General features: G+C 32.5%; 1 protein-coding gene across 1 annotated transcript; it reads right to left on the bottom strand.

Moving 5' to 3' along the window:
* Positions 1 to 5,412: 5,412 nt before the first annotated feature.
* On the bottom strand, positions 5,413 to 18,471 carry LOC118188536 (interferon regulatory factor 2-binding protein 2-A-like). Its single transcript, XM_035358991.2, has 3 exons — positions 17,564 to 18,471; positions 7,678 to 7,932; positions 5,413 to 7,132 (listed from the first exon to the last, which is right to left on the bottom strand). Exons 1-3 carry the CDS (start codon positions 18,393 to 18,395, stop codon positions 6,726 to 6,728), a joined length of 1,494 nt encoding a protein of 497 aa, XP_035214882.1. The 5' UTR covers positions 18,396 to 18,471; the 3' UTR covers positions 5,413 to 6,725.
* Positions 18,472 to 20,264: the final 1,793 nt, after the last annotated feature.

Raw genomic sequence — 20,264 nt, forward strand, 5'->3', positions numbered from 1 at the left:
TGTCTTTATTTTTATAGACTAGTTACTATGTTTTCTGTCATTTACGTATTCGTGGACTTGCATTTTCAAATTTTACCTCTGTTTCATGCAAATTTTCTGCAGTGAAGCAGAAAAATTGCCCCCTACCGGGGACTTTCTGAACTATATCCTTTTTCAGGGATTCTTATTTCCCTGGTCGTCATTATGCGCCTTACCAAAATTGGTGACATTACAGCAGACGATAGATCGAGCTACAAAGTACTCTGACTAGTGTCAGTTAAAAAAAAAAAAAAAAAAAAACACCAAGCGTAATGTCAACATAAATGTTTACTATGCTCTCTGATATTCAGTTACTAATAGTAAAAAAAACATAATAATAAATATTTAGACCTTGCTGCGTGACTCATTTTTCAAGCTCTGTGTTGATAGTCAAGCGTTGTTAAAAATAATAATTAATGATAAGCCAGGTTGGCGTCAATGCCGAAGTGAAATTAAGAAACGGGCTTCTTTACATGTTTAAGAAAAAACATCAAATTCAAAACCGTAAAAAGCATAAAAAAAGAGTTGCTAGTGATCCAGTGGTTCGCAATTTAGATCATTCCGGATACTGGACGTCCGGATTTTGAACTTTCTACTGTATTTTATTCTACATGAATTAACCACCGTACAGGTTAAATAACTTCATTCACTTACGACTGCACATTTTAACGATCGGATGATCTAATGGGCCGAGTTGTTTTGAGAATTTACAGTATCATCTATCAGTGCTTATCAACAAGGCTAAATTAGCAGTTTATGCTTTGATCTGTAAATAAAGTTCTTCTGGAACACTTTTATCTTAATCAACATCTACCATCCGCATATACCCCGTTCACATGAAGATGGGAAGCAGCCAAAACGTATTTCGGCATTCTTTTACCTTTCGACTCCTGGCACAGAATGATGTTTTTACATCTATCTATCTTATCATCCTATTGCACACGCCACTCTTCAGTGCAGCTACACAAATTCGAATATGACCTTGTCGTCAAGCGTCCATTTTGATATTTGAGCTTCGGTTAAGAAAGACGCAATAAGAAATGATAGATCTAAGGTTCACATTTGTATCACGATCTTAATTAAATATATCCTTGAATCGAGCATTGATAGAGGCCATCTGGGAGTTCAGTGATAAGAATGGAGAGGTTCACTTTTTATCATATGCAGTGTAAAATTTCTGCATGCTTGGCACGTCTTATCAGAAGGGCAATTAGGACGGCTTTGTCACGCACATAATAATACCATACCCAAGATACTGCAAATGCTACGCAGTAGGGCTAACTTCTTTTCAATTACTTCATGGGAATACCATTAATAATTATTGTTTCCTGCTTTCTAATGGAAAACAGTTTTAGAATTGCAACTTCTGAAAAATGAATATGTTTTGGTGTTGATCTCATTTATTTGACAATAGCATCAGAACACGTTCACAAATTTTTATCGTAGCGAGGAGCACAGGATTGCGATTGTCATTTTCATGGACACCTTATAGGCAGAGTTTAAACTGCGCCGGAGCTAGGCTCCGGTACTTCTTCGTTTTGGGGATAAATTCTAATTGTAGGCGAAGCGCACCGAAGCCCTATACAAGAAGGCTCCGGCTCCTTCTTTTATGTAACTGAACAACAATTTCAGTAGAAATTAATCTCTAAAGAAAATTATATTAAAAATCGCTTATTAAATTTTAGTTTATCTCTTTGCATTTTATTTAATTACCTTAATCTTCAATTATTTAAATAAATAAGAATTAATCAATTTTATTTAAATAAATAATTATTAATTAAATATTAATTGGTAAATATTAGCTAAGTAATTATGAATTAATTTGATAATAATTATTTCTTTAATTTTTTAATTAATGATTTTACTTATTTATTTACTTTTGTTCCTCTTTGCTGACGGTCTTCCATAGGGCTCCAGCACTTCCAATTTAAGAAATTAAGCTCTGCCTCTAGGTAACTATATGACTTTGCTAGCTCCGTCCCAGTTTTGAAGAAGAATCCTCCAAGGGATGGATGCTAGGATCTCTATAGACTACTTGAGAGGACTTTCGGCTTGACTTACTTTATTTATAAAAAATTATGAAATTTAACTTTTTACACAGTCCTTATACTTGAATTTACGAAAATTTCATGCTCATTATTGGGAGTGGGGAGTTTTGTCTCCAGTGCAACAAAAAGTGACCATGATATTTAATTAATTTCAAAATCTGGGTTAGCTGGTGTCATTTTCAACTTTCTAGAGTAAGTCTGTTTTGATATATAAATTACAATAATTAAGTTTTATGTTTTCCTCTTAAATACCATCGAATGATATTCTTTTGTGAGTTGCTAATATGTAACACTCTTTAATTTATAACTTTGTTACAACTGGTATGCCAAAAGAATTTTCACAAAATTTATAAAAGTTTTCAAATACTATAAATAAGTTAGTAACATTGTCAAGCAGCATTTATTACTTTAGAATCAAAATCTAATAATCACACAAAGTATTTATTAAACTAAAATACTTTTAGTCTTTAATTTACGAAGATAATGTTATGAGATGGCTATGTGTCAGTGCTGTAGCTTGAACATTAATTCAGTAACATTCTGTAAGACCTCATCCTTTGTGTGTGTGGGAGGGGGGGGATGTTGACTATTAATTTTTACAATAATCTGTATAGAAATGCTCCTTAATCTATTAACATCAGAAACCGTTTTTTAAACTGATATTTTATTTCTAGTAATGTGAAAATGGAAACATTCGCTCTGCAACTTACATACGGTTCCTAATTATGATGTCCAATTTTAAAAGGAAATAATTAGGTCAATTTTTTTCTCACGAGAACTACTTTTTTTCTATTAATTTTTATAACAAGTATAACATTTTCCAAAAATTAAGTTTAGGGACCAGAAGGACATGTAAAATGTCAGATTTCATTTACAAAAATTTTTTTTTTTCATTAAAAATATCAGAAATCTACCATTTGCATCATTTGAAACATTTTTGTAACTGGAGTATGGCCAAACGGTTGCGGAAATAAAGGCTGGATAAGGACTTTTATGGATATGCGTATAATCAAAAAGTAGAAAAGAAGTTTTAATTTTTTGCTGTTTCTTGATGCACACTTAGATAGTTCTCTACAAAGGCATATATATAATACCTAGTGAAGGTACTGCCGTAACACATTTCAATAAAATTTTTATGCATCTATTTAATTTTAAGCTCATCCACGTCATTTTAGCAATTGTAAAATTAGCGTCCAGATAAAACTTGAAACTCATGACACAAATGTTGTAATAATAACATGATAAACATATTCTGAAAACATAAGTGGTTATAAGGAATATTGTGACCATGGACTAACATAAATCACTGAGAAATTTTCCCTCCAATAATATATATATACATATATGAATTACACTAGGAAATGATGTTAGTAACCTACATATGAATTTAAAAAAGATGCTCCCATTTCATTTTAAACTTCTAATAGCTGACTAACACTAACTTCATGCAAGAAATGAATGAAACTCTCTTCATAAATGGAAAACGTAAAACTGTTTTGCAATGCTAATTTTCACGCATTAAATAAAATTATATGTTTGCTGCCTTGCCTTATTAAGTTTTAAGCAATTCACACCTGAATAACCAATTATTTCCAATTTTCTATCAAAGCAATACTATCACAGTTATTTCTTTTAAAGAAGGGAGCATTAACAAACGCTTAACTTTTTAAATAAATCTATGATACACAATAGTGCTTCATTTCCAAATAAAATACAGTGAACCTAATGGCAATCTTGTCTAAAAAAAAAAAAAAAAAAATCTGAAATGTTTCAGATTTTGAATTACGTGCAAAGGGGCGTTTTTTAACATTTTGTGTGTTACCTTTCTTTATTAAATATCATGTTCCTCGCACTTAAACCATAAGATCCAGTGCAACAGCAATATCGCAAAATAGTTTTAAAACGAGCATATCTTTAGAATTTCCGATACAGAGACTCACGTGCTGGAGATAAAAATGTTTTTTCTGCACAACGTTGCCATTGCTCGCTTTGAAATCCTTGAGTTTGTTAATCAAAAATTCGTCAAAGTTTTAAAAAATAGGAAATTGATCATAAAACAAATTTCAAATTTGGTCTTCCACATGCTCATATTCGTTGGAGGATTACGTTATTCAAAATTCGATGACTCTATGTACCGTTATTTTATGACAATGTGAGAAATATACATACATTTACGCAGATTTTCATTATTTAATTTCTTCAAATATAATGCAGGACTCTAACATTTTATGGCAACAGTTTGAAAAGTGAACCGACATTTATCCATCCGACGCAAAATGCCAAAACGAAAGTAATAGTCCTTCGGGACTCAAGTCCCTTTGGACTAAAAATATTTCTTATTCATCAGTATATACTTAATATGACCTTTCTAAAATGACCAAAACAGAAAGAAGACTAAAATAAATACTTAATATGACCTTTCTAAAATGACCAAAACAGAAAGAAGACTAAAATAATGTTGATCCACTTTGTTATCGTAAGAGCAATTCACTGTAACGTTAACTATGCTTGGCACATATTTTAACAATCAATGTATTATAATTCTCATTTAAGTAAGGGGTAAGATAAAATATTTCTTCCATTGCAATAATTAATGTCCATAAGCAAGTTTAAAGCATTGTTTGAATTAGCTGAAAAATTAGACTGGAAACATTCATGGCAGAGGTAGAGAATGCTTCTCAAATTTCAGCAATTGTATTATTGTATTAGTAAATACTGTTACCAACTGCTTATAGAAATGGATTATTAAACTATTAAATAATGTATATTTCTTTAATTCTAATGTGTTTTTTTAATTACAGAGGGAAAATATCAGCTTAACTGATAAAACTATTTTAAGATTCATGAATCCTAAAAATCAAATACAGAATATTTTCTACACGGTAATAAGAACTGCTATGCTACTTTAATGTGAATATGTACTCTGTATTTTAACTGATTTAAATGCACAAATTTAATTTATATCTTTCATGCACATGGCTGCTTACTCTACAAGTTCAAAATATATTTTATAAGATACTTATTTGATTTGTGGCTCATTAGGATCTACTATATGCATGAAAAAGTAATTTTAATTTACACTATACATTTACTTTTTTTTAAACATAAGTTTATGGTTAAACATGCTTATGGTTTATTACATGGTTAAAAACTATGTTTCATATGCTTATTCTTGGGTTTTACCATATTTTAATGTGTTTTTGAATTAGTAAATGATTTGAAAGACAAATTTTTTTTACAGCTTCTTTATTTACAATTCAAAAAGCAAGCAAAAGCAGATGATACAGCTAATGATAGTGAGCAATATGAAAGGTTATGGTACAATAATGTGTTACGAATTATATTCACACTGAAAGCAGTGACTAGCAATAACAAAATTTTCTTCTTCCAGCCACTGAGCTGTCTGCCATACAGTGCAGAACCAGCAAAATAAAATCACTCAAAAATTTCATATGCCTAAAATCCAAGTCTCTGTTGATCCCTAAATTCAATTCAAACAAAGAGTTCTCACAGTCTCTTTAGAAATAACTGGCATTACTCTCACTACATATTCAAAAGCACATTTCCAGCATAAAGGATTGTATTAAGAAATCACAAAAAAATGCATTCTCCATGGAGAATAAAGCTCTTGCGTACGATTCAACTCAAATACACATGCACATTTCTTTTTCTGCTACACACACATTAAAGATATTTCAAAAGGTTTCATAGATAACAAATACGTGCAGAGATCAAAAAGATAAAGAATTGAAAGATTCACAGACAAAGGAGCTAAAAATTTAAAATTTTGTACATTTAATTACAATTATATGTCTACTATTAAGATGAGCACTGATCACATAACAATGTGCAAACAAGAACATCACAATAAATTTTCAGCTTAGTACAAAAATTAGTTTCAGTAAATGCTCTATTAAAATAACAAAAAAATGGCCATTTTTAAATTATGTTACTTAGTGAAAATAGTAACAAGGAACTAGAAAACATGATTTGAATATTTCTATATTTGAAGAAAGTTAGGAAATGAATAATACACAGTTATACGACACATTAAGACTAAGTAAAATGTGAAATTGAAACTAAAGAAAAAATATTCCACAAATTCACACAAAAAGTTAACACATTACTTTTTCTAAGTAAATGGCTATCATTGTAACATTCAAGCAACTGGAAATTTCTAGTCTAGTTCAAATAATGAAATCATACTATTCTGACAGAGTCCAATGAATTTGTTTTTTCCTTGAGGTGAATATGAGATTAACCAGAAAATCACATAACACCTAAAATTCATCAACAATGCATGTATCATTAGCAGACAATACTGTACAATGGAATATACATTCAAGCAGTCTTTCTTGATGGAGACTATTTTGAAACACAGACAATGAAGCTGTTGTGTCAACGGCAGGAAATGAGCAACAGACTTCCAGGTTACTGCCGTTATGGCGAGATAACCAATTTTCCAATGCTTCAGCCATTGGGTCATATCAAAGCCCAATAGTGGATCTGTGTCACCACCTACAACAGCCGTAACAGGGTGTAGGAATTGCAACCAAGAATAATGGCAGCAAGTGGGCTCAATAAATGAGCCACTATGAATATGGCTACCATGGTCAACAAGAGAGGGAAATTTTATCCAACAGCATTTTCTACAAGAGCTTATGTCTCCCTTTCTTTTTTGATTTTCAGCTGCTCCTCACCAAGAATTGTGGCTATTTCCCCTTGCATGAATGCCCAAGGTACACTAGATCCAGCCAGGGGGCATTTATCACCACTGGGACAGTACACTTCATTGCCACTTGCAGCACCTTGGCTTTTAATACTCTCCCTCGAACATGGAAAGCAAAATTTGTGGTTTGGTACGGAAGGACATTGGACGAAATGCGTATCTTCCAGCCGCTCATTGCAAATGGTGCATTTCAATGGTGGTGCAGCAGTGACTCCATCACCAGCAGTTGTAGTAGTTGTAGTTGCAGGTGTGCCACTAGAGGTTGTCTGAGTATTATTTTCTGCTTCCACTGCGACACCAGAACTGGGACGAGCTGATGGAGTGCTTTTCTTTCCCACTAGAAATTTAAAAAATGATAATAAGCTTTTAATTTTTAACTTTTAAAATTAACATATAAAAAGTAGAAAATCTATGAAACATATCTGGCATAACTGAATTTTATTTTATTTGTTTCAATACAATTTTCCCAAGCATCTCATGGATATTTAAAAATCTTTTTAATAAGTAGTCTTATTTCAATAATTAGAATACTGCAGAGATTCTTACATATAACAACAGTTCAAAATGTGGGTCTAAATGCAATCTATTTATTATCAGTATTAAGAAACTGTTAACAGCTTTGTCAAAAATAACTTTGTGAAACATAATGAATATTTTTTAAATTATTCCCAAATCACTAATTACCTATGAAATTTATAAAACCAAACTAACTACGAAAGAGTATTTTTCTTTTACACAGATCAATTTGTTACATTATTTTTTCCCTTAAAACAGTAAAATTCTTAATAAATTGTACAGAATTTCACTAATGGAATAGCAAACATGAACACTCAAGGTTACTGTATTACTGATTAGATATAATAAATAAAATGAATATCATACCTGCTGCAATGCCATTCGGTGAATGACGAGCTGCAGATCCAGGTCGACTGGTACCATTCACTGCATTTTCAGCAATACCATTCCTAGGTGAACCTGGAGGTAGGTTGTCAGCTACTGACATAAGAGCAGCCATTGGTGAAGGCCCATTTGATTGTACTGCTACTACTGTACCTTCTGGTGGACTCACTGTGCGACTTCCAAGTGGTGACACTGTACTTGTAACAGATGTTGGAACGGAACTTACTGTACTGAAACCTAAAAAATAAAAGAATTTAAAATTAATTTTATTAACTACATATTTTTACACAGTTTTAAACATACATAACACATCAAGTCATAAAATTTTATAAAATCAACGCATAATTGAGAGCACTTTTTTTTTAACTTTTAAAATTAATGTATTGTGGTTTGGTACGATGGTTGATTTTTTCATTTCATGTTTTTACTTTGACTGTTAACTGTAAAAACAGTGGTGTTTTTTAAAAAAACTGTAAACTATAGAAGTATATCCTCATGAGCTATATACATAGTAATAGTAGTACTTGACTATCATATGAAAAACTGTAGGCTAATAATAATTGTAGGCACAATTTTCAGATTACAACAGGGATAAAATATGAAATTCTTAATTTGTATGTATCCGATTTTTTTCAATAAAATAACTTTAGACTGCTTGGTTAAAATACATAATTATTTATTCCACTAATTTAAACACCATAACAGCTGGCAGTATTCTTAATAAATAGAACAAGTAAAAATATAATATACAATTTAATAATATATAATGTTATACAGAAACACACACACACACACACACAAAAAAAAAAAAAAAAAAAAAAAAGAGAGAGTTCCAAATTTATAAATCCAGGTTCTTTTTTCGAAAGTTCACACTATCTGCCGATCACCCCCCCCCCATTTTCTCGGTTTTAAGGGTTGCCAATCATATCCATAATTGTCTTTATAATCATGGTTCGCAGAAATCAGTTTTTCATCTCATCAGTTTCTACCCTAAACCCTCTTTTACTTTGTTTTAACTGAAACAAATATCTGGGATTTGGAATACTCATTTCAAAAGAAAATGTTGTTGTTATTTCCAATGCAATCCAGACACAGGGTGTTTCCAATAAACGTCCGAGAAGCACTACTAAATATTCACAGAGCACTTTTAAAGGAACACTTTTCATTATCAAGCCCCTTAACAGTATACAAGGTAATCATAATACAAATAATTGCACATAAATAATTTAAGGCTAATAATTATATTAAGAATATGAAGAAAATTATTGAAAAAATTATTTGTAAGATTTATGTACAATTATTATTATTATTATTTGCATTATTTATTTTTAATTTTACAAATATAAAGAAGTTTCCAGAAACAAAATCGCAGATTTTAATCATAAAAAATTCGAATTAAATTCATACCGATTTTAAAACTATATTATAGAGTATTCTCTCCTTACATTTATTTTCTATGTCAATACACAATTATAAGTTTTATTATTTTTTGTGGGGGTAGGTGAAAATTAATGAGATCTTGATTATGTCGATCCATTTTCAATGCATATTTAGCTCTCAACTGCTTGTTCATTATAGGACCTCTTTTAAAATTTCATCAACTTCCAGGTTGTTTCTCACAGGGAACCTCTGTTTTAAGACTCTTATCTAACAGAATTCATATGATGTCGCATGTATTCCAAATAAGAAATATTCTCTAGCATGCTAAATGCCTTTTTTTTATGCCTGCAATAATTTAGTCCTATGCTATTCCTTTTTTAAATGCGATGTTTATTAATTATTGTTATTTTAAATTTAATTTATACATTTAAGAAATGGGCAAAAAACTTATGGGGAGGATGAACGAAACAAACAAAAAAGTTCAAGGGGGAAAATACACAAAAATACGCCAATATGGCGCCGACGACGCGTGGTATGGCTTTAACAACGAACACTATAAACTAAAAGAATTTAACATAGATTATCCTTTATCAGTTTTCCATTATCAAGCCGGGAAACCCCTACTTGCATAATTTTCATCTACCAATTATAAGAAAATATAGTTGGTACGATAAGCATATTTTTCTCAAGTTCAACCAAAACTGGTAAAAACTAACTCTATTTAAAATTTTAATTAAGTACATTATTTAATATTATTTTTATCTTGCGCATAAAACTTCACCAAGTAATTATAAAAAATTAGGCAGAGTCGCTTAGAGCTAAAACTCTTTTTCAGTTACCACATGGTCGGTAATCAGTTTTTGCGATGACTTGTTTCACTAGACCCTTGTATGTCTCGGTAGCCAGATATACAAGATTGAAGCTCATGTTTTAATAGATTATTTATTAATTTTTTATTGATAACTTCGTCAATTATATTCCAATTTGATTGACATTTTCATGTACCGCACAAAAAAAAGTTTGAGCGTATTGCGAATAGATACTAACATTAAATCTGAAATATTCAAGAACTTGTGCGCTTTAAAAAAACAAGTACTTATTCGCTAATATAATTAGTCGTCAACCATTATGTGCATAATAAAAATCTACCATCAAATCAGTGTTAGTTACCTGTCATATGTGTACATAAAAATATTGAAAATCTAACTAAGCAATTTAAATACTATGAAAATTTTCTTTTGTTTCATCTTTAAAAGCAATTTTAGAATGATATTTTTTTTAGCAAACTTAGCAATAATCTGAAAACATTTCCCAAAATTCAGCACAAACAACGCCGAAAAAAATTCCAATAAGTACATTTCTATCTATTCGGTAATTGGCATTCGTTAAAAACACATGTCGCAAGGTAAGTCTCACTGTTGGCGACTAGTAGACATCGATTGTAAACGTGTCAAAAAATGTACTATGTCCTTATGAATGTGCTCGCGTTTTCTTTATTCTCATTAATTTATTCGCTCAGATAATGGCATTATAAAATTAAAACAATTTTCACTACCATTATAGGAAATTGAAAAAATTTAAATCAGTACGCTCAAAACGAATTCGGTATTTCTCTGAATCCACAAAGTATTTATTATTCAGTGATAATTGCCTGCTGTCTCAGAATATACAAAAAAATAAACCCAATCATAATAAGAAACAAACAAAACACAACAACACGGTAATAAATGAAAATATTATAACATCAACTTCGTATCTACAATAGTCGCACAGCTTAAGGAGAGCAGTATTCGGATACTATTATATAATTGTCCAAGGTTCTTCCCTTTGTTATCTCAATCTCATTTGAATTCAGTCAGAATGTGCACTTTCGGTTCAGGCGCGATGCGATGCCGACGCACTCTTAGGTACCCGCGATGATATCGCTATCCCAATATAACATGACATTTAAAGATTTTCGAACACATGTGAGTTCACAATTCTCTTGTGCTGCGGTAAAGTCCATAGGAAATATGGAGGAAAGAAGTAAAATCATGTTAAGGTAATAAATTGAGTCTAACGTCATAGTCCATCAAGCGATGCTTGTGAACACGAAAAATGTTCAGCGCAAATCAACAACTGCTCTACCAAGTCCAAATTAGGCAGAAGGCACTGTGAGGCGTTGAGTAATGTGCGAATCAACAGATAAGCAGGTTTAGAAAGATATGCCAGTTATAGTCTGTCATAATAATAGCCGTAAAGATGAGAAAGCAAATGGAAAAGAACATAGGAGGCATCTGACATCGAACAAAATCAGTGAAAAAATATATAACATTTTGAATATCTATATATGTTACTTTAAAAATTAAAAATAACAATCAATTCTTAAATACAGATTGTGGTATGCCTAAACATAAAATTATGGTTGATCTTTACAATATGGTAACTGGTAGTTTGGTGACATTTTGGAGGCGATAAAGGTTACTACCTGGGAATTTCGTAATAATGTGAGCAGTACTCAGTTCCGATTACGCATTATTTTGTGTGAGGGAAATGAGAGATCATGGGATATGTCATGTGATATTAATGGACGAATTACGGTTCTTTAATCAGAAAAGGGGGGAAATCGGAAAAAAATCTGGAAATTTTGTATTTGGCTTTATTCTGTGTTGTGTGAAACAGTGTTCGTGAATTTTTGGATCCCATGGCCGTAACTAAAGTGAATTCGAAATGGGTATTTATGTATGTATTAATTTAATGTATGTGCTCATTTATATTTTAAATAGTGTTTTTGAATTTAATTATATTTTAATTAAATGATAGTTATTTTGTGAATTTTATGTTTGTAGGAATTTGGTACACGTTTAAGTTGAAGTAAACGTGCATGGAAATAATTTAAATATTTGATACTAAGTATTTGTAATGCTTGCGGTATGAATTCGTTGGTGACGTGTATAATGTAATAGATGATTTAGAGGTAAAAGATTTTGGATATTTTATTTATTTTATATGTGGAAATGTTCATATTTGGAAAGGGTAAATACTTTTTCGCGATCAGGTAATTTCATATATGTTCTTTTTACCGGGTTTAAAGATTGAGAAAATTGTCATGTATTTTCGTGAAATTTTTCTAATTTATGAGAAAAAAGCAGTGTACACGGATATAGTGAAGAGTGTGCGCAATGCCATTTTTGTGCAATTCTGGGATGTTTTTTTAAGTAAAAATAAGTCGACGTGTACATGGTTTATGTGTATGTGTTATTTTGAAAAACGCGTAAGGAGTATGGTATTGTGCACTTTTTCCCAATTTTGCAGTGAATATTTGTCATGATTAAGCAGTTTTGTTAAATAAAATTTCTAGCATAAGTGTAATTCGGCTAGTAGATTGTTGGAAGAAGTGTTCAGTAGATAAAAAGAAAAGAAACATGTCTTTACTTCGTGAAGACAAAATGGCGGCGGGAAAAAAAAAAATAGAGGGTTGCTGTAGGAGAGTTGGTCGCCAAATTTTCGCCAAAAAACGCCAAGTTACCAAGATCAACCAAAATTATTTATGTCAGCATTATAATATATGTTTGAAATATCTGCTAGATTAACTAACTGCTATCCTTCAAGGATGCTACACGTAAGGAACATTAAACGTTCTTCAAAGCGAAAAGTTCAATTCACAGTTTTTCAAGAAAGAATTCACGCTTGCAAAGAAATCTGAAATTCAAGTTCGTAAGGAAATTTAAAAGAATGTTCAAAATAAGCAATAAAAAAGATAGCGATTTGATTACGCCATGGATACAGAAACGAAACATGTTTCTTTCGTCACCAGCTCCACGTGCGGGGCACCGAACTCCGCCTGTTTGAAACTATGACGTCAGCTGAGGGCGACCAATGAACATCAACATCTCCCACAAAGGGCAGTTTGAAAATCCAGAAGTGGATAAATAAGTATATATTTTGACTGAAGTTACCAAATCGTACCTTAAATAACTATAGACACGTTTTAGCTGATACTAAGTCTTTAGTAAAACTTTTTTTTTTACCCTTCCCCGCGTTAATAATTTTGATTACTTCATTCCACAACAGCTTCTTTCTTGAAACTTCTAAATTCGTTTCCTGCCTTCAACACATTTTACTTCAAAATAAAGTTGGACATCCTGTTACAATATTTTTTCTGACCGAATTAAAATATATACAGCATTTTAATTCAAATTTATGCATTTCTGCATACATTACATGCCACTACTGCACCTTATGATTTGTGTACATTTTGGGTTGATGCATATCATAGCAACTACCTTTAAATGTGACCGCTATTCTTAAAACACAAATATAAATATCAGTAACTGTTATTTCTCTTAAGCAACGACGACCTCCATAGAAGACAGAGAGATATGGAACTGGGTATGGTCTTATTAGTAACATTTTCACTTTATCTATCAGAAGAACAACATACAATTTCTTTACTGATTACATATATATTTTAAAAAGAGACAATATGGTGTAAAATTAACTTATTTGATAACAAGGATGAAAAATTAAAACAAATGCGTATTTCTTTAAAGGTTTTCCAATCAACATTCAGTTAGTTTTACTTGAAAATTTATAGATTATTTTGTATTAATAATCTATGAAATATAAAGTAAAATCCTACCGACAACGGTGTCTTTTTATGCAAATGCGTTTCGTGACGTCGCTTGAAGTAAGATTTTTTTTAGTTAGATAGATTTTTTTTAGTTATAAAAGGTTCTGTGGGTGCTGTTCTTCATATGAAGCATTCATATTAGATGTTATTGCAAACCTTAAAATTTGCTTATTGTAAATGCATTTTAGGTTGTATTTGTGACTAACAAACGGATTGCGACCTAAGGTTCCTACGTGAATATTATTCGCATCACTGTACTGTACCCTTTACCATGAATTTCGAATCACCCTTTATACATTATATTATATTTCTGTGGCTAAAACTCATTACTGTAACCCCGTATACATATAAAGACAGAGAAATAAATTTACAAGCCTCGGAACCCGAAATCGAATGAAGGATCTTTGAACACACGGGCTCGAAATGCCCCTAAAAAAGTATATGAGAGAAATGACACTATTTTCCCAAAAAGAATGCCTTCGTGAAAGTTTATTTACAGAAAATACGCACACATTTAACATTACACGCAGGAAATACCATGAACTTTTCATTTAGCGTGTTGTCAGGGGCGTAACTAGAGGGGGGCATCTGTCCCCGGGCGCAGAATCCAAAAGAGACCATCTAAAGATGCAGACGTATTTTGTCTTCAGTGAAAATGGGTAACCTTAATAATAAAGACGTTTTACACCGATATTTGTTAGAGCTGTTCGTGTATGTTCTTAGGGTTTTCAATGGTTTCGGTTTATGGACACAGTGAAAGGTTTCATCGCATGCCGAAAACTTTCTCAATTACAATAAGCCCTCTCAGGGAACCTTCTCCCTTACAAGTATTTTAGGACCTTCTCCCTTACAAGTATTTTTAGGAAAGTACGTAAACATCGTTACTGAAAATCACCTCTGTAACATAACCGCTTTAACAAAAGATCAAAATCATCTGGACCGTAAAGACTAAAAGGTTCACTATTTTATATTAAATTATTTATCTACACTGGGAATAATTTTAAAATAATGGTCGATACTAATTTCACTCTACATTCGTTAAATTCGGAATGATATTTAACAGGAAGAGTGATAGTAAAAATTGGAAAGGAGACATATGAGGGCGAGTGTGGAGGGGGAGGAAAAATAGGCCGGAGTTAGCAATCTATTTTGAAATCACTCGTTTGGCAACAACAGTATCTCCCGCCTGGAAAGAACGGCGAAAAGACCTTGCCCAGCGAGAAACTACGTCAGCATGACGTCACCAAGTAGAGGTACAAACGAATTGCGTGTCTGCAACCCCGCAAGGCAAGGATTTCAATGCTTTGACAGCTCAGCGAGCGCAGAAATGATAACACGTCGCTGCGTTTGCTAAAGCAGCCACGCAGCAACAGCTATACGTTGCAGATCTCTATTTCAAACCTCCCCCGTCCTGATCCGTTTATTATTTTTCATTGTCACGCTTTTTTTTTTTTTCTTCTCACCAGGCGACGCTTCGCCAATCAAGCATTCAAACTTCTCACTCCAACTTTCACTTTTCTTATTTTTCCCCTTATAATATACATTCTAGATATTGGGTTTTCAAGAATATTTCAACAAAATTGCACATTACAAAAATACTAATTCATAACTAAATGTGTCAGATTTATCAGAAAACATTTTAACTGGATAATTCAATCAAAACATTATTCGCTGTTACTTCCTGTCTTAAAAATAATTTCTATAATACTTCAAATATTTAATGTGTTTTATGCACACTTTTAAATGCCGGCACATTTCACAAATTCTTACATAGAGCAACAAGAGCATTTACAGTTCATCTCCCTTCTAAATTGAGGTTACAACGTTTCTTTACTAAAAGCAATGCAATTGGCAATTCTCTTCTAGAAACACACATACTTTCATAAAACTTGTGTGACAAAAACCATGAAATCGCAATTTATCCACAGAAGAATCAAACTCAGTACAGAGAACTAGCAGTGGTTTTAATTGGGTTACATTAAAAGATACTTCAATAAAATTTCAATTTTTCATATAGGCTGCGAAAACTGTACTGTAACATCTAATATTTTTTAAGAACCTCCTCTCAAATAAATGTCACACATTTAAGCCCCTTTTTCCTTTTATCAAACTCTAAGCAAAAAGAATACCTTTATCACAAGCTATTATATAGTTATTCTACTGAATTATATGCATTTTTCTTCTCATTGACCGCTTTAAAAATTTAATACTCTATAAGATCAGAGAAAATTTAAAATGTAATTTATTCCCAAACATTTCAATCCTTATAAAATGATACACTTTTTTTATATATATAATCTCAAAAACTACAAATACAACTTATTTTATTACCTTGAAATTTAACATAAATTCTATTCATTAATATGAGCACCAAATCCTAGCTGAAAAATTTCCAAATAATAAAAAAGAAAAAAAATTTCAAAACTTAGCTGCAATAGATTCAACTAAATTATTATTCAATTATTAAATAAACGAACAATGAGCAAATAATCTTATTCTTTTCCTATACATTAAAATGTCTTGATTTTTTGCAAAACTCCACACATAATTAATAACAATGCATTTTTTTTACATAATGTGTCAATGCCAGTTTCATTACATTGTCATCACTACTGGATGCCAAAACCACATATCTGCAAAACCGTTGTTTCAAAGGGGAGTCATTTTTCATTAAAGCGTATTCAACTTCTACATTAATTTTTTACTTTTATGAGAGAATATAAATTTCTGAGATTCCGAATAAAATAATCTGAAAGGTTTTCAGATTTTATATTACGCCCAAAGAGGCTTTTTTTCTTAACGTTTTATGTGTTACCTTTATTTATTAAATATCTTGCTCTTCACACTGAAATCACAAAATTCAATTCAAAAGCATTTTAACAAAATATTTAGAAAAAGCATATTTTTATAATTTCCGATACACAGTCTCGTGCGCTGGAGGTTGACATTGCTTCTTTTAAAATTGTTACATTTGTTAATCAAAAACTCATTCAAGTTTTACAAAATATGAAATAGATTAGGGTTTCTAGATGCCCATATTCGGTAGAAGATTATGTTATTCAAAATTTGATGGCTCTAGGTACCGTTATTTTATCACAATGCGAGAAACATACATAATTTATGGAGATTCTTCATTATATAATTTCTTTAAATGTAAAGCAGGGCTCTAATATTTGATGGCTACAATTTGAAAAAGTGAAACACTTTTATAGTGGACTATGCAAAGTGCCAAATCGAAGTTAACAGGCCTACGCAAATGGGCCCTTTGGGCTAATAAAAAAATTGCACATACGATATGCGCATTTCATTGTTTATACTAAATGAAATCACTTACTTTAAGTATATTACAAACACTTAGCAATGGAATTTCCTAAAATTAACTAAAGAATCAAAAATCGATCTAAAGTCAAAACCGAATCTATATGAATATTGTAATCCCTTCCAGACAATAGGAAATTAATTCCAAAATAAAAATTTAGTATGTTAGACTATAAACAATATTAGCATAATATTATACAGTCATAACGGCAAATGTTGTTATAATGATTAAAAATTAATATTTTCTCATATTTCACACATTTATCCAACTTTTAGGTGAAATATTAATGCATGCCTTCATCTCGTTACTTTTTAAATTACTATAAATATTCCACTACAGAAATTTAAAATCCCGTTCAGCAAATGAAAAAAAAATTGCATGAAAAGCTATGCGTTTTATAATACCTATGCTGAACAGCATACACTTTCCGTTCATTTACTTCTTAAAGGTACTTTGGGGGGGAAAAAATTAACAAACACTATTAAAATGTTTGCGATATATCAATAAAATCCCTTACAAATGAAAAATTTATAGCGTAGGATGGGGAAAAAACTCACCGGCTTTCATGCTAGCATTGGCTTGGTCAAATGAAAATACTCTGCCGACCATGTGTTCTTTTTTGTACCGGGCATCAAAGGGTACCCCCATTACTGCAGCAGGAAGCGACTCTCCTCTAGTTAGGGGTGGACGACCATGATCCTCAACAACCATGTGCCGTTTAGCTTCAGGCAGGCCCCCGTGGGACCCCGGGCCCTCGTCATCCTCTCGCTCAGAATTGGTTCGCTTTCCAGCAGTAGAGTTCTGGCGGCCAGCCAAAGGCATGTGAGGAACCGGTGGGGGCAAGGGTGGTGGAGCAACGGGGTGGGCCCGGGTGGCCAAACTGGGGCTGCCCCGGTTGAGAACGGACGCGTCATGTGCTGAGACAACATCAACTGTACCTTCAACACGATGGGGATGCATTCTTTGTCCATTAAATTCTAACATTGCCCGGGCTTGCCGACTGTCATGAGTACCATATCGTTCAACAACCGGCACCGGGGAACGGGAGACAGTTGAGTGGGGCGTACCGGGTACGCTGTGCGGGGGCGTAAGTATTCCCTCAGCGGCACCATTGATGCCACTATCGTGGGCGGAAGCAGCGGTCCTTTGGGACCCGCTTGCTGTTTTGAAAGGAGGCTGCTGCCTCGGATTTTCCTGAAAACTGTGTGCTCTTTTCATTTGCCGAGCATTGTCCAGTATTATTTCAATTCGGTCGGCACCTTCATAATTCACACAGCCTCTACACACAGGTTCTGAAAAATCGTGCAACATCGCCCATGGCATTCGCGGTAGGTCGCACAGATAACACTGTTGGCGATGGCTACGAGAAACGGACGACATCCTGACCATTGGCAGGAAATTACAACTCCACGTTCTGCTAAATCTAAACCTCCACTCAACACACCATGCGATGAACTAATGAAGCCGGAGCTACTTCTTCTAATGCGGGTTGCTATACGAACCGACATGCCTAAAGATCATCGCCAAGTCTCTCGCCAGATTACCGTCAATCCTCGCCAACATCGATAACGGGAGGAAAAATTCCCTTTTCAGTTACGATTTCCTACTCAGTGTTTTTGCGTTACGCGTTAACAAGATTAATATTCACTGTAGTTTTGGCAGAATTTTCTCTCTTTTAATCCATTTTAGAACGATTGTCAGAAAAATAACAGTTTGAGTTTGCATTTTTGCACTCCACGTTATTCTTCTAGTTCATAATTCAAAATACATTAAAATTACTAAATAAAGAAACTAAAGAGTAACTAAATAAGCGTTTTTGAATTATTTAGTAACAGCACTGTGATTTATGAAAATATTACAATGAATGAAATATTATGCATATTTTCTTCCTTTTAATTTTATAACTTGTATATTGTTTGAAATGTATTAAAATGCTTAAAATTTTATTACAAGAAAAAATGATGCTGAACTCAGACTTAAAGCCAATCAAAATATACTTAATATTTATATTTCCTTTACGTCTCAAAGGTAAGTGGTTGCGTAACGAGCTGTGAGAAAAACAAAAATATTTTTATGACAATGGGGAAGATAGAGAGGAAGTGTGTAATAGTGTATCGCGATAAGAAAGTATGTTGAATATCATGCGTTGCGAAGTCGAAGAGAATCACATTTCTTTGTGGTAAAAATATGTAAACTCCTGAAATCATAAAAAGTCTTCTACATTTCATCGCTAATCCCATAATTGTTAGCAAAACAAGAAGCTGAATTTCTTCATACAAAGTATAAAAATAAAGAAAGAATGAAAATTCTGAAAAGGTTCAGATGTTTAACGGTCGCATAAAAGGGTTTGCTAAGGTTTATCTACGCTCTCGCTGAACTCGCAGTCTGCCAGCCTGCTGTTGCACTCACTTCTGCTGACGCATTTCTGTTTGACTTTTTAGTTTTATTATCAAGCTTCATTTTCTTCGCACTTACGCCACTTACAATTCAACAGCAAAATTACGAAAATTTTAAAAGCAGCATGTGCTTAGAATTTCCGATGAGGTGTTAAATTTTGGCGTACATTTTTCTATTTTTTCAGTCTTTGCTCAGTTTATCATATCCTTGTACAGCTTTCTAGTAAGACGGCTTGCAAAACTTTTTGTTTGTTTGTTTTTATTATTAATGTTTTGCGTGTTAAATTTATTAATTAAATGTTATGTTCTTTGCACTTACACCACATAATATTCCGTTGAGTAGCAAAATCACAATATTTATTAAAAAAACGGCCTATCTTTAGAATTACCCATAGATAGTCTCGCACGCTGGAGATAACACTATTTTAATCCGTACAGTGTTATCATTGCTTGCTTTCAAATCATTGAGTTGCTTAAAAATTCATTTAAACATTAGAAAATATGAAATCCGAATCTCAAAATTCGGACTTCCAGGTGCCCATATTCGGGTGGAGGACTACCTTTATTCAGAATTTTATGGTCCTACGTACTGTCGTTTTTTCACGGTGCGAGAAACATAGACATTCATACGGATTCTTCATTATTAAATTTCTTTAAAAGTAATACAGGGTGATAATATTTCGTGGCAATAATTTGAAAAGTGATTCAGACATTTAAAGTGATACGCAATCAAATCCTGTTTCGAGACTAATAGCTCATTCGGGCTAAAAATTACACATTTGACCCGAGGACATTTTTATATTAATCTGAATTATCTATACTTAGTCACAACTGTCTTGATCAATGAACAGGAAGAATGTAT

The sequence above is a fragment of the Stegodyphus dumicola genome, chromosome 8 (assembly GCF_044657685.1).
Source record: "Stegodyphus dumicola isolate Sdum_Otavi_A_Nest chromosome 8, ASM4465768v1".
Lineage (NCBI taxonomy): Eukaryota > Metazoa > Arthropoda > Arachnida > Araneae > Eresidae > Stegodyphus > Stegodyphus dumicola.